The sequence below is a fragment of the Ambystoma mexicanum genome, chromosome 2q (assembly GCF_040938575.1).
Source record: "Ambystoma mexicanum isolate Mex_15411 chromosome 2q, UKY_AmexF1_1, whole genome shotgun sequence".
NCBI lineage: Eukaryota > Metazoa > Chordata > Amphibia > Caudata > Ambystomatidae > Ambystoma > Ambystoma mexicanum.
The window spans coordinates 453,368,066-453,381,671 of record NC_090924.1 but is presented as its reverse complement, the minus strand read 5'-3'; the positions used below and the strand labels follow the sequence as shown (position 1 = coordinate 453,381,671).

Here is a 13,606-nt window from a genome sequence, read left to right as displayed (position 1 = left end):
TTGCCCTCAAATGGGAACCCACATCCTTCAAATACTTGGGCATCACGATTCACCGAGACCCCAAAACTGAGCACATTCTAAATAAATCGAAGGCGAGAGACAGCCTGGCCAAATCAATGGACTTCTGGAGCAAGCTACCGCCATCGGTGGCGGGCAAAGCAGGGCTCCTTAAAATGGTGGCTCTACCAAGACTTTTTCACCAATGTTCCAAACAATATCCCGCAATCGTTCTTTAGGGATCTCAATAAATTCTGCACACAATTCCTATGGGCAGAAGGTAGAAACAGAGTCGCCCTATAAACGATGCAAAGGCCGTACGACAGAGGGGGCCTCAAGGTCCCCAACTTTGAACTGTATTATATAGCGGGGCAACTGAAGCACGTGATCCAGTGGATGGCCGACAACGCCACAACCGACACCCGCCTTCTGCTGCCCACAAACTCCCGAAAGCTACTCAGAGACCTTCTCTGGATCGAATCAGGTCCAAAACATCAAGACGCATACTTAATTTGCCCTGGAACCCAGATCTGGAAGCAAGCCTGCAAAGCCACTGGGGTGGTTGACCCTTATTCCCCACAGATCCCGATCAGCGTGATCATGACATCGAGGCCAGATGACCGGAAGGCAATTAGGAACACATGGGAGGCTTACGGCGTTGCCACCCTGGGAGACCTGGTAGACTATCAGGGCATTCTCACGTTCACTGAACTCCAGGAGTCCACAGGGATTCCAACAGGACAATTCCTCCTGCACAGGCTGTAGTAAAAAGACTCACAAAACGCTGGCCGGAAATGGAGTCTCTGGACACTGGACACAAGGGCATAGAGAACCTGTTAAGTGCGGCGGAGGGGGGGCACGAAACCTCAAGGCTCTATGAAACTTTGCTCACCTGCACCCCGCAACAAGAACTTAGGAGCAAGAGTAAATGGGAGCTCAAACTCAACACACAGTTCGAAGACAATGAATGGGATGCCATCACAAAAAAGTATCTAGAAATGCCCGCTTGCATCTTAAACAATTCTGTGTACTCAACAGGGCATACCTTACCCCGGACATTATCTCAAATTTTGCAGGACGGGCGCCGCGACGTGACCCAAATCCCTGGAACCCAGTGTGGGGATGACACATGTTCTGGGGATGCCCGGCAATCCAAACATTCTGGAAGCAAATTGAAGCAAGGGTGGCAGATGCAGACATTGCATTGGATGTACAAACACCTAGGGCGTGTATCCTAGGCTCTTACCCTAAAGGAAAAAAGAATAGGCCTCTGAACAGACTTAAGGACTTAATGTACATTTTGGCAAAACGTCGAATTGCCATGGCTTGGAAGTGCCCCAGAGCCCCTAGTGTTGCAATATGGTGGGAAGACCTCCGCACATGGACAACAGCTGAAACGGGGGCATGGGAGCTGGCACATCGACAACAAATGATAGACTCCTCCGCAGACCTATTACAATGGGTGGCCATCACAACTACCCTATTTTATGGCAAAGGGGAAAGCTCTTCCCATGAGGACTTGGACAGCCCGCATTAACCCTTCACACACAGAACTGAATGGACTTGGTCAAGGTGGGAGGGGTTCTAAGGTGACAACGTTATTATTTCACTTTCATTTATAAATTGGTATTGGCTTTTGGAAAAAAAAATAATAGGGGGCGTCCCGCTCCATGTGATCCTCCCTCAGTGAATCACTGCATAGGCGACTGGTGTACTGTGGATTCACCGCCCTGGCCCGATGGGAAAGGTCTGCCCCTAGGGGAGAAGGGACAACATCCTCAGATTTGTCACAATATTTTTGAGTAACAGGACAGCTAGGTTGTTTTAGACAAACTGGTGAAATGCTGGGCTTTGATGAGTGCACATTCTGAGATCCAAGAAAGTGCAAAGTTTTAGTGAACTTAATAGTGAGATCTTTCCAGTTCATACTGCTGACCAACTGGAAGGTTGGTATTCACATGTGGCAGCATCAGGATAAGCGAAGCAAGGATGCAGTTCCCAGATAGAGAAACCATTTTAGGCCATCAGGTAGGATCTGGCTAATCCAAACTAAGGCAGGCGGGATGACGAGGTAGAACATCATTTGTAAAGAGTTATATGGGGATGCCTGTGCCTTTCTTCCCTTCAATGTTCAACTTAAAAATAAAACACCAGCACGATTAGCCAAGAGGTATTTTCTGGTCAGATTCTGGTCGACTGCAATCAACAGATGTAGATTTCTTGCTCTTGTTTTAGCCACTCCGAGAAGCACAAATTATACTTGCGCCCTCTTCTCAAATGTCTTTTGGAAGTACCATTACAGAGGCTTAGGGACTCTTACCAGACACTTAAACCCCATCTCAGAATACTACAGTAGTGACATAACCAGCTTTCATTCTGAATTTTATTTATTTGCATTTATAAAGCACCTAACGGCCCTGAGGCATCGTGGTGCTGTTACAGGAGGCTTTGCTTATAACACATGGTACATCAGTGGGAAACAATCAGGCATTATTAAGAAAGTAATACAGATAGGCAGTAGTACATACAGTTACAGCAATAGGGGTAAAGAACGGACAGGTTCCAGAGTTACATGAGGAGCCGTCGGTTCTTGCATATGCGGGAGGCAGGGCTAGTTAAAGAGCTTGCTTTTGAGCGCTCTCCACAATGCGGTAAATGAGGTTTCCTTCCTGAGTGAGGGCGGTAGTGCGTTCCAATTCTTAGGTGCCAAGAAATAGAAGCTAGTGCCTCCGGCTTTGGCTCTTTTGATGGTAGGGATTGAGAGCTGATCAGAGTGTTGTGTTCACTTGGGTCTGTTTGATGTGGCACAGTGAATTCTTTCCGATAGGTAAGGAGGAGCAGAGAGTGAGAGGCAAATTTGTGTGATTGACAGGGTTTTGAAGAGTATCCACTCTTTAACAGGGAGCCAGTGGGTTCACTCAGGGAAACGGATGCTACACATCCACAAAGAAAACGTTACATTTTTCCTGGATCATTTTCAGCTTAGTACCAATCATTACACCATTGCTAACCCAACCCTGCCTTGAGAACATTCTATTGCAAACCATACTTAACAGTTGCCTAGCCCAGTGGACAGTACTCAGATAGGAAAACCAGACTGGGTCAGCCTTCTCAAAACTAAAGAACTGTGTGATAATTGAGGCATGTACATCTCAGTTCTCCCTCCTATATAGCCCAGCCCCCTCTCCAAAGACATACTCACCAACTTCTTACCCTCCACGGCTTGGAGGTAGCTGCGGAAGGGAATCCAGGGCCCAAAGATCACAGTCCCCACAAAGTAGATGTACCCCATGAACTCCACAGGCGACGGGATGATTGGGGTCACCCCCCTGTCGAGATCAAAGCCCAGGGACACCGCTTTCATGGCAACAATCATCTGAGCCCCTACAAATAAGAAGGTGAAAGGTGGATTATTCAAAGGAGTAGTACATATCCGGAACCAGAGGGTCTCAAAAACAGCTATATGACAAGAGACTGCTATTTAACCAGTTGTTACATGAGACATTCTGAGGGCGATTTAAACCCTCAACAAGTTGATTAAATAGACCAAAAAGAATGGGTTCACTAGTTGCAACAGAAATTAAATTTAGGGATCACAGTAACTATGGCAAAACCTGCTTTGGCATCCTGTAACAAGAAAATTGAAAACAACCTGCACGCCATAGACCAAAAAAAGCCCTATAGGGTCACAATTTACCAAAGGGTGTGTTTGCAGCACAGGAATGCAGGGGTTCTGTAGGTTGACCAGACAGCATCATTGAAAGTTAAACCAATTAGATAGTTTTCTGCCCAATCAAATCATGCAACGATACTAGCTGACAGGAACCCCTACGCTATTCACAGGGGTGGGCTCTCGGACAGCCAAAGCAAATCTGTAATTGTCACTTCATTCTATGATGCACAGGGGCAGCGTGAGAAAACGATGGATACAGAGTAACAGAGATAAATAACGACATTTGTGAGGGCGCCCTAAAAATTGAACTGTAAAACACATCTGTTCCACGCAACACCATGAGCATAAAGGTGGAAACACCCAATGGCGAAGATCCTGGTATTTCCTTTCAGGGGCAGCTAAAGCTCAAGGCACTGTTGGGGTAAGAGACAGTAAGTCAATCTGCCTACGCCAGAGGAAGGCCACAGTTCAATGTCTGGGAATGTGGCACAAAGGGCTAAGACAGGAGGCAATCATTGAAAACACATTAACTCCAATTGGAAAGGGCAACATTTAGGAACGGGCATCAGCACGCAGCGCCAAGATGTGTGGGTGTGTAAGACAAAGCTGTTAAAGAAGGTGGTGAGAGCAGGGTGTGTGTAAGAGCATGAAAGAGTGCAGAGGGGCATATATGTGTCAGACAGTTAATAGGAAGATCTGAGGGGGTGCAGGGATTAAGGTGCTAAAGAAGAGGGTAGAAAGCATGAAAGAGGGCCGACTGAGTGCAAGGTGGTGTGCAAGAATGAGGGAGGAGCGACAAAAGGAGACCGTACCAGGGCGAGAGATCAGAAAAAAAATCAATACAGTATAGAGGAAAGGAGAATAAAAGCAGGTGGATTTTTTAGCATTTTCCTGCAGATCCTGTTTGACTTTAAATACAGACTGTACTAAGCTCCCTTACCTCTCATCTTGTGCCACGTGACTGTGTCCACCATGTGCATCTCCCTGCAGAAAAAGAAAAACCTGTTTGAGGCTGGGCCAAGCATAAGTGCAAATGAGGGGGCCTGAAGGCAACTACGCCCATCTACATATTCTATTTTCCTACAAGATAAAGGACATCAACTCCTCTCCAATAGCCCAAGATGCAGAGACCTGCTGAGGAAAAAGCAAATACACATTTTACAGTATCCCAAAACAAGCAATAACATGCCTCCAGTAGTGACAGAAACAGGGGCTCACGATTGTTAGGCAAGATTGTATTTAGTAACCCTGTGGGAGGCTTCACCATCCTTGTCCTCTTGGCAATAGATAACCCAACTACTGGTATAGGTCTGTACTACACGCGTTGGTGAAGTGACTGAGCAGCCAGACCTCTCAAGAGGGGTAAATGTGAGCTGTAGAGATGTAACATTAGGATTCACAATTACAAGTATGCAAATAACACTCATCCTGGTTTTCGAGTTAAATAATGATTTATTTAACAGCTGGTTTTAAATAAGCCTTCTTTAGAAAGGGCAACTTTTAACAATAAAAACACTTCCTCAGATTCCAAATAAGTAAGTAGATACCCTTTTGGGGTGTCACATATACACAAACGCGCGCACACACACACATTTCCTACACCCTAAGGTGACTTCAATAACTAGGACACTGGACATTGGTATGCCACTTTGCACATTTAATATAATACTGAGGTTGTGGAAAAGGAAAATAGGTTGGGGGGGGTGGTTACCAGGTTCTCAGGACATGTGGATACTTTGCAGTCTTTCCAATGGAGTCTACGTTAGACCTTTCACAGCAATACAAGTTTGGGCTTGTGTACCACCTATGAGGGACAGTTACAACCAAAGTCAATGGGTAATAAGAGTCTGCAGGAAGCGAGGACAGCCAAAGTCACTGCAATGTCTAGTGAGCTGAGGTACTTCTGTAGATAGCAGAAAAAGTCCTGGACAATGTTATTTATAGAGTTTGTAGAAAATGAATCATTGTTGGGCAACAAGCTGTTAGGCTTGTGAAGGGCAATCCTGCAAGCAACTCAGCAGAAAGAAGCTACTGCAAGTCTCCAGTGAGGACAAGCTAGCTACAAACGACCAACCAAGTACCCCTAGTTTGCCAGTACCTTAGTTCTGAAGAAAAAAAGATCCAGCTGGCTTCTCTTCTGGTTGCAGTCCTGCAGTTCCCGTGTTCCTAGGCCTCACTCATGGGGTCAAGAGGGAGGACGTCTGTAGAACTACTGCAATGCAGTTCGAAGGTTGGCGGCAGCAACGGTCTTACTTCAGATCAGCAGCACTTCGCAGTTTCAGCTACCGGCATATAGCACCACGGCGGATCTCGGACACTATGGCCTTCCCTTGCTTCTGGAGTCCAGCACTCTGCTGAGGTGGCTCAGGCTTGGGTAGTCCTGCTTAGGAGGGTTCTCTGGAGCTTCAAGGTCTAGTCCATCTTAAAGACGATACACTCGATTCTGATGTTCCTGACCCCTGGCACTCGGTTCCAGCCGCAGCGAAGAAGTACAGCCAGCAGAGAAAGGGCTTCCAGGCAAGTTAGTCTTGGGGTCAGTTGGTCCCACCAACCCAAGGGAAGTCGTCCATTCCGGGCTTCACTACTTGATGCGAAATTCGGAGCTTCAGCGCTGCAGCAGGGCTTCACTAGGCAAACCAATGGTCCAGGAGGGTGCAGCAAGCTCTCTTCCAGTTTCTGTCTTCGGATTCTTCGTCCAGTGGTTGACTGCCTTCTGTCCAAGAGAACTCGTCTTTTATGCAGGTTTCTCCCATTCATAGACAGCCTAGCTGTCACTCACACAGCAGAGTGGCTGTTCTGCATGGACAGCCAGCCAATCACGACTGGGTACATTGAGTTAACCAAGGAGACCAAGGACAGGGAGTTTCGTGCACTTCCCTCGCTTCCTGCCCTTCCAGACAGCCTGGACCCACAGGCGGGTTTCAGCACTGAAGCCCGCCAAAGGCAAAACAAAGGGGCCAGACCGGATTTGGCATGCAGAGTAAAACCCAAGAAAGACCTCACAAGCAACAAGAAATGGCAAAACAAGAAGTCAGGGGACATTTTGACAAAATGGGCACCTATGGGTGCAATAGTGCAGCTGAGGATTCAGCCTGCGTTAAAAAACGCACAATGGTAGGAAAATTAAACCACTGGCACCAGCCATTAAATGTAGGAAGGGTAACATAAAAGAATGTACTTGAGTAAGAAGGAAAAGGGGCTAGTAAGTAACCCCCCCACCCCCCAGTACTTCCACGTAAAATGGGGTGTCCTGGACCTGCATAGGAAAAACTGGCAAGTAAAGTCAATTTCACTTTACTACTCTTGGGAAGAGTAGTTCACCCAAGAGAAGGTTTTTAATCATTAAGAAATCCAAGGGACGTGTCCAACACTGCACTAAAGGTGCTGTGTTTCACAATGCGAAAGTTGATGCCTATGGAGTTTGCCAGACTCCAAAACCAAAAGAAACACAAGAGTCCAAATCAGATGAAAAATACATGAGTGAGAAAGGTCTCACTCACTCCAATATGAAACTTTTTAAAGTTCCAAAGTCCAGCAAAATAGCTCGGGGTCTCTAAGGTTGAAGGGAATCAGCACAGAAATGAGAATTATCACCAACAACGAGGAATCACTGTTTCAAATAGCTCCAGAAGTACTGGTCTCCCAAACATGTACAGACCTTTACAACTGGTTGAGAGGAGACCTCAAGAAACAGAGTTTCAAGCCAAAATGTGAAATCGGAGATACACTTACGAGTGCCTGAAAAAATTGATTTTCATACCCAGTCCTGGGGAGAGTTCCGAGATGCCAACTTAGTCTGTTAACAAGGTTATTGGCACCTTCAATGCAAACTCTCTCAAGGCAACAGTCGGCCTACACGGTATATAGTCGTGCTGGCAGCTTTTCCCCCCCTCCCCCCAATGTCCTTCTTTACGATAAAATTACATTGAATAAAACTCACTGAAAAATATAGGAGGGGCCAAGTGGGGTTTGGGATAGGGATAAAATAGAGCAGGGGTTTGGGGAGTGGGGGGGAAGGGATATATTAATCCGAAAGAACAAAAGTCTATATCATAGTTAGACCAACAGTCATTTGTGAGCGCTCGCAGTCTTGATTACTTCTGCAGGCAGAGATGGAATGACACATTTGAACAAACATTACAGCTGAAATAGCCCCTTCTAGGAATCTTTATTTCTTAATCTGTGCCCTTCTGTGTACGCGATTTGTAGCTTGATCAGAGAGGGGTGTTTTAGGGTAGTGTTCCTAAAGTCTACCTGTGGTAAAGCTTTATAAAACTATCCCTTGGTATACAGCCCCCAACTTGTAAAATAAGTATGTACAACTCAAGGTTCTGGTAGTATGGCAGAGCAGCCAGGCTTATTTTAGGATGGGGATGTGAGCTGGAGGTAAGTAAAATGAACTCAGTAAACATACAGGCTCAAAGAAACTTACACACTTGCAGTTATAGTTATTTATTTTATACACACAAGGTTAAAGTTAAATCTCAGCTACGCAAGTTCTATTTCAAACTAAGCAACAATATAAAACTAAATCAGTACTTCAGGTGAGTAAACCAGAAGTTAACAATTATACAATTAATAGAACCCAAGCCAAAAGGTGAGTAAAATCACTTGTTATAGTGTGATAATGAAACTTCAGGAGACAGGCGGATGCTGAAACAGTATGTATTCCAACGTGGAAAGGGTCCTTTAACATAAACAAAGAATAAAGTCCTCTGGTTTCCTTCACCAGTGCTTGACCCTTTCAGAGTAGATTGAGGCAGTCCCCAACCTTGTCCTATCTCGTGGTGACCAGGTAGGCCCACCACTCCGGTCTTCATTCCTCCTCCTCTTCTCTATCCTGTAACAAGAAAGAACCCCGTCAGCTTCCCTTGGCGCGCTTTTGGTTGCTTACTTAGATTCAAGCCCCCACCAATCACCATTAGCCCTGTCTATCTCACTCCCCATTGGTCCCCGAGGCATTGTCCTGCCTCCCTTAAAGGGTGCCGTACCTGCGTGTTTCCATCCTGATCTCCGGAGTCCCGGGGAACGTTCGGGCTGATCACATGATCATGGGTGGGTCCTGGCTCGAAGCACTTTCCTGCAGTGACCCGCTCCGGGGCCACTGCGGGACATGGCACGCTGAAGGGCCATTTGCCCCCCACCCGCCATGGAATGCCTGCACGCGCTCCCCCCCCCCCAATCAGGACCGGGTTCCCCAGCAGGTGAGTGAGGCGGTGTAACGCTGTGTCTCCGAGCAGCGGCTCGCGCTCCTGCGGCGTGGTTGACAGCCGAGCATGGAGGGGCTGGCCCGTTGCTACGGCTCCCAGGGCCCCCCCGATCATAGGTGTGCCTATCACCCTCTGCGGGCTCTGACGAGGTGCATCCCTACATATAGCAACTCTGTTGTAGGAATAAAACGGTTAAGCAACCCCAACAATAGCAGGTGAGATGATGATGATGATGATTTCCCCAGAAAACCTGGCCTGGGACCCTTCTCATGTGCCAGAGAAAGGCTGGCGCTTTCGCATCCATACCTTAAGGGGTAGTGTTCTGGAGAAGGATCACATGAGGGGGAGCAGGTCAGGAGACATGGGCAACCCATTGTTCAACCTTCCCCTACTCCCCCCAAACTCCCTCTCACCCCCCCCCCCCCCAACTTCTAATGGCCTACTGCAAAATAGAAGAAATTAAAAAAGTTCTCATTAGGGACTTCAAGTCCCATAATTCCAAAAGCACTGGGACGAAGAAGATGGCTTAAGAGGTACAAAACTGCAAAGTGCAGCTTGTTATTGGGAATGACCCACACCCGAGTGAGCGTAGGAGGCTTAAAAGGCCCCCTGAGGTAAGAAGGAGCAGAGCAGTAGGCGTAGGTGGAGGAGTTGTGACTCTCCACGTTGCAGCAGAAGCAGATATTGGAAGAGGAAGACTATGCCGGGACCACTGTCTAGCAGCGAGCAATAGCTGGTCCTGATAGGGTCTTTGCCACCAGAAGCCTTAATTGCAGCGGTCACGAAGCATGAGAGAGGGACGCTTGCCCCCTGGAGACCCGTTTTACAGAGGCTGTGCAGCAGAAAGCGAAAGTTTGGAAAGTTTTCCTTTTCCCCCAAGGCTATCTCCAGTGGCAGGCGAGCACCAAAGAGCCTCCAAAGCAAAGGAAGCTCAATATGCAAGTTGTGCGGGCGGCGGCAGACTGAAACCAGCAGATTGCCAGATCGCGAGGAGCCGCTGAACTGAAGGACCTGTGGGCAGCGAGGGAAATGAATGGGCAAGCCTTACCCGGCGAGTTCAACAAGTGATTGGGACACCAGAGCGCTCAGTGACTGCTTGCGTGCTCAATGCAGGCCTTTTCAAATTGGAAAGCAATCACGTATGTGTGAAAATAAGACAGAAGGCAATCTTGAATACCGAACTGGCAGAAAACAGTGATTATATAAGAACAAATGACTGACTTTAAGCATATGAGTTTATTTAAAACCCAGCAAAAAGACAGGGCAATACATTTAGAACTTAAGGCAAACAATCAATAACCAAGCCAAAAGAAAGTGAAGGCAAGGCAATTTAAAACCAACAGACATTGCCAAAGTCAGTAGGGGGCAAATGAAAGTCCCAAGGTTTGTACATTTTATTGCCCATGTTTGAAGGAGCCCATAACAAAAGCTGGTATAAACCCGCACTGCCAAAGCCAAGGAAGAAGCAGAATAAAATCATATCATTGTTTCGTTAATAAAGAATTGGGAAACAAAATTGGCAAGAAGGCTGCCCTTCTGGTAAAGGCTGTTCAGAAGGCGAGGAGCATAGCACAGAGGTTTTGAAAATCACAAAAGTGTAATAAAGAGCACCAATGTGAATCTTGCCTATCTGAAGAATTACTCAAAGCTTGATGTTGTAAAGTAAGAAGCACTGAAGTTGTTGTAAGATGATTTTAACCACCGAAGCACTTGTTTGCAAAATACTGTTCGGGCAGGGGAGTGTACCAGAACAGCAAACTTTGAAGTAGTAGGCCTGGCATGGAAGTAAACTAGGTGGAAGTTAATGAAGTGGTAACAAATCTCAGTGAAAACCTTTCACTCTGGTTGTTGAAGGAGCAGTAGCAGAGCTATTGACATATTAGCAAATTGACCTGACCAATTCTCTTTGCTGAACCAAGAACTGTATAAAACTGCAGAAGTGTTCTATATATTTAGAACAAATGTTGTTGCAGAAGCATCCAGACAGTCAATTCGTTAATACTGATGAACTAAGGAAATATTCTTGGTTTATGCGAAGATTGTTTTTAGTCTTGCTATTAGAAGTGGAAGAGAAAGAGCCTTTGTTGAACAATTCCAAAGTGTCGGTACTTTATGTTGTCAAGTTGGAGTCACAAAGAACTGCGTTTAACTTTTTTTTTTTTTTTTTACACAACAGGATTTCCTTATTTCTTTTGGAACTGTTGAACAGAATCCTGTTTGAATCTGGGGATGGAATTTCGTCCAAATTATAAAAGGAGAGATTTATCATATTGTGAATTTAACTGTTATATTTGTTGCCTTTTAACTGCCGTGCCTTGTCGATTTACTGTATGTATAAGAATGAGGGACACAGACCTTTTGTTAATAGTGGTTCCTTTAGTTTATTTTGGGCACATAAATCTTCATAAGTTTAAGGATAGTGATGAGTTTATACAAGATTTTTGATCCAACCCAAAGTAGTGTAACCCTATTCACCCAAGGTGGGCTTTCCCAAGTGCTGTCTCAGACAGTGCTTTGGTAAACCCCCCCAAACACCCCTTTTCGTGATGGAGCATTGCAACTTCAGGGAAATGCTCATTCCATAAGCTGAGGATCTGCGGAGACCCAAGGCTCTTCTCAGGGCAGCGACTGTTGCAGCTTAGACCAGGACAACGTCTGGCTTGGTTACGAGACATTTGGTCGGAAAAAAAAAAAAAAGGTCGACAGGACAAATGGTCGACACCATTTGGTCGAAACCAAATGGTCGATTTTTTTTTTTCTTTTTTTTGTATTTTCACTGTTTTTCTTTTTTTGGGGGGGGTCCCCCCAACCCCCTTTTTTTTCTAAAAAACCCTTTTTTTCCCTAAACGAAAACCTAAAAAAAAAAATATATATATATATATATATATATATATATATATAAATAAAAAAAACATTCGACCATTTGGTTTTCGGCCAAATGGTGTCGACCATTTGTCCTGTCGACCTTTTTTTTTTCGACCAAATGTCCGGACACCGTCTGGCTTTCCTACTTGATGGTTCCAGTACTGTTCATAGAGCTTCCAGCAGCTGGATCTTCGAGCCGAGGTCGGGACTGTTTGTTCCCACCATTCCAGGGATTGAAGCACTTATGAAAGTCTCTTGAGAGCGCTTCATCGAGCAAGTGAAGAACAAGCTGCTGGAGATCTTCCAACGAGAAGTTCCGGTATTCAGCAGCTTGCTCTCCTTCATAGGGGCTTTGGTTCCAACAATGATCTGAGGAGTGGCTGCAGGAGTCAACCTTTTATCTGGAATCTGTGCTGGAGTAGCACCCAACCCACTAATGATATGGTTCTGCATCCAGAAGTCATAAAAGGGAGAGGACCACTCCTGCACTGGTGGATCTCAGGGACTCTCCCTTCAGTGAAATCAAACCATTGCGAAAGGGACCCTCGGGGTCCCTGGCAGCACACCACATAAGATAAGGCTGCTATGATGGGAAAGCATGGAGCAAAAGTGAAGTTAAACTGGAACCTTATAAGATGGGTCCAGTGGTCCCAGAACAAATGTAAATACAGGAGGCGAGTGGACAAAAACAAATAAAAAAAATAATTAAATAAAATCACAGCAAGTCCCTCCGTAGTGCTGGGAGGATCAGGGCAGATTTGAAAAGGAAAATCTACCAAACAGTACTGAAGTACTGGACTTTTGATCTTTTGGTTTTTAATTTGTTATTAACCACCAAAGCATAATATTTTAAATAATGTTTTCTTTTTATATTTTTTATTTTATGACTTGACAAATTAAGCATATTCTGACAAGGATTCGATATTTCTTGGTCATTTACCCAACCTAATTTGAAAAGTAACATGAAAAAGTGTGTTCAATGTGGGGGGGGGGTGGAGGCGCAAAAAAGGGAAAGGAGGTTTTTGTGTTCTTTGATTTGTATTTATAGTGCATTTTGCTAGGATATCTTGTACCACTGGTCTAGACTACGGAAAATAATCAAAGGCTATGAAAGAATTTCTTCCCTTCTCTTTAGTTCCAATGACCCCTACCCCACCTAATAGTGTATAATTCAAACCTTGAAGACTGCAATGTGTGTGAGGAGAGGGGGTTTGGACATCTGTAATGCACACTGTTAGGGAGATTGTTCATGTTTATGCCAACTACCTGCGAGACACTCAGCACTTTTTACTTGACTCTTGGACCTTGTCCCTGTTCTCCTGAATGAGGGGGGGGGGGGGGTCTTCTTCCCCTCATTCATTCTTTTTGCGCAGACCATGGCAGCCATGTTAATTGTATCTTTACTTTATGGAGTCTTGCTTTCCTCCATACTTTATTAAAGGCATCTGTGTTTCTCTTTTGCAGCACACAGCACCTTTTGTGCTGTGTTGCTGGGAGCCATTTGGGCTCTCCTTTTTATATTCTTTTATTTTTCTTAAGAACTATTGTTCTATTAGAGGGATACGTTTTGCCCTCAGTTTTCCCTTTTGTGAGATCAGCACACACCACACTTTGTGAAGTGCTGGGTGATTACCTTGTATTACCCGTCTCACTGCTCTTGTAACATTTCTGTTACATTGACAAGCATACACTTACGGCTGGCGACTTTTGTGCAATTTTTACTCGCAGGCTATCTTCACAGCTGCGGTTATGCACAGAAGGGTCACCACTGACACCACAAAATGGTGGCTTCTTTCTTTCTTCGCCATTTCTTCTGTGCTTGTCCTTCCTTGGTCCTTCAGCCATCCTGGTTGGGGGTGTG

General features: G+C 45.5%; 1 protein-coding gene across 3 annotated transcripts in view; it reads right to left on the bottom strand.

Moving 5' to 3' along the window:
* Positions 1-13,606, bottom strand: part of PORCN (porcupine O-acyltransferase) — a 425,271-nt gene that overhangs the window by 262,870 nt on the left and 148,795 nt on the right. For all 3 annotated transcript variants that reach the window (XM_069647550.1, XM_069647549.1, XM_069647551.1), the window contains exons 4-5: positions 4,611-4,654; positions 3,200-3,381 (exon numbers count right to left, since the gene is read on the bottom strand). In XM_069647550.1, coding sequence (XP_069503651.1) covers positions 3,200-3,381; positions 4,611-4,654 — 226 coding nt within the window. The remainder of the gene's footprint in view (positions 1-3,199; positions 3,382-4,610; positions 4,655-13,606) is intronic.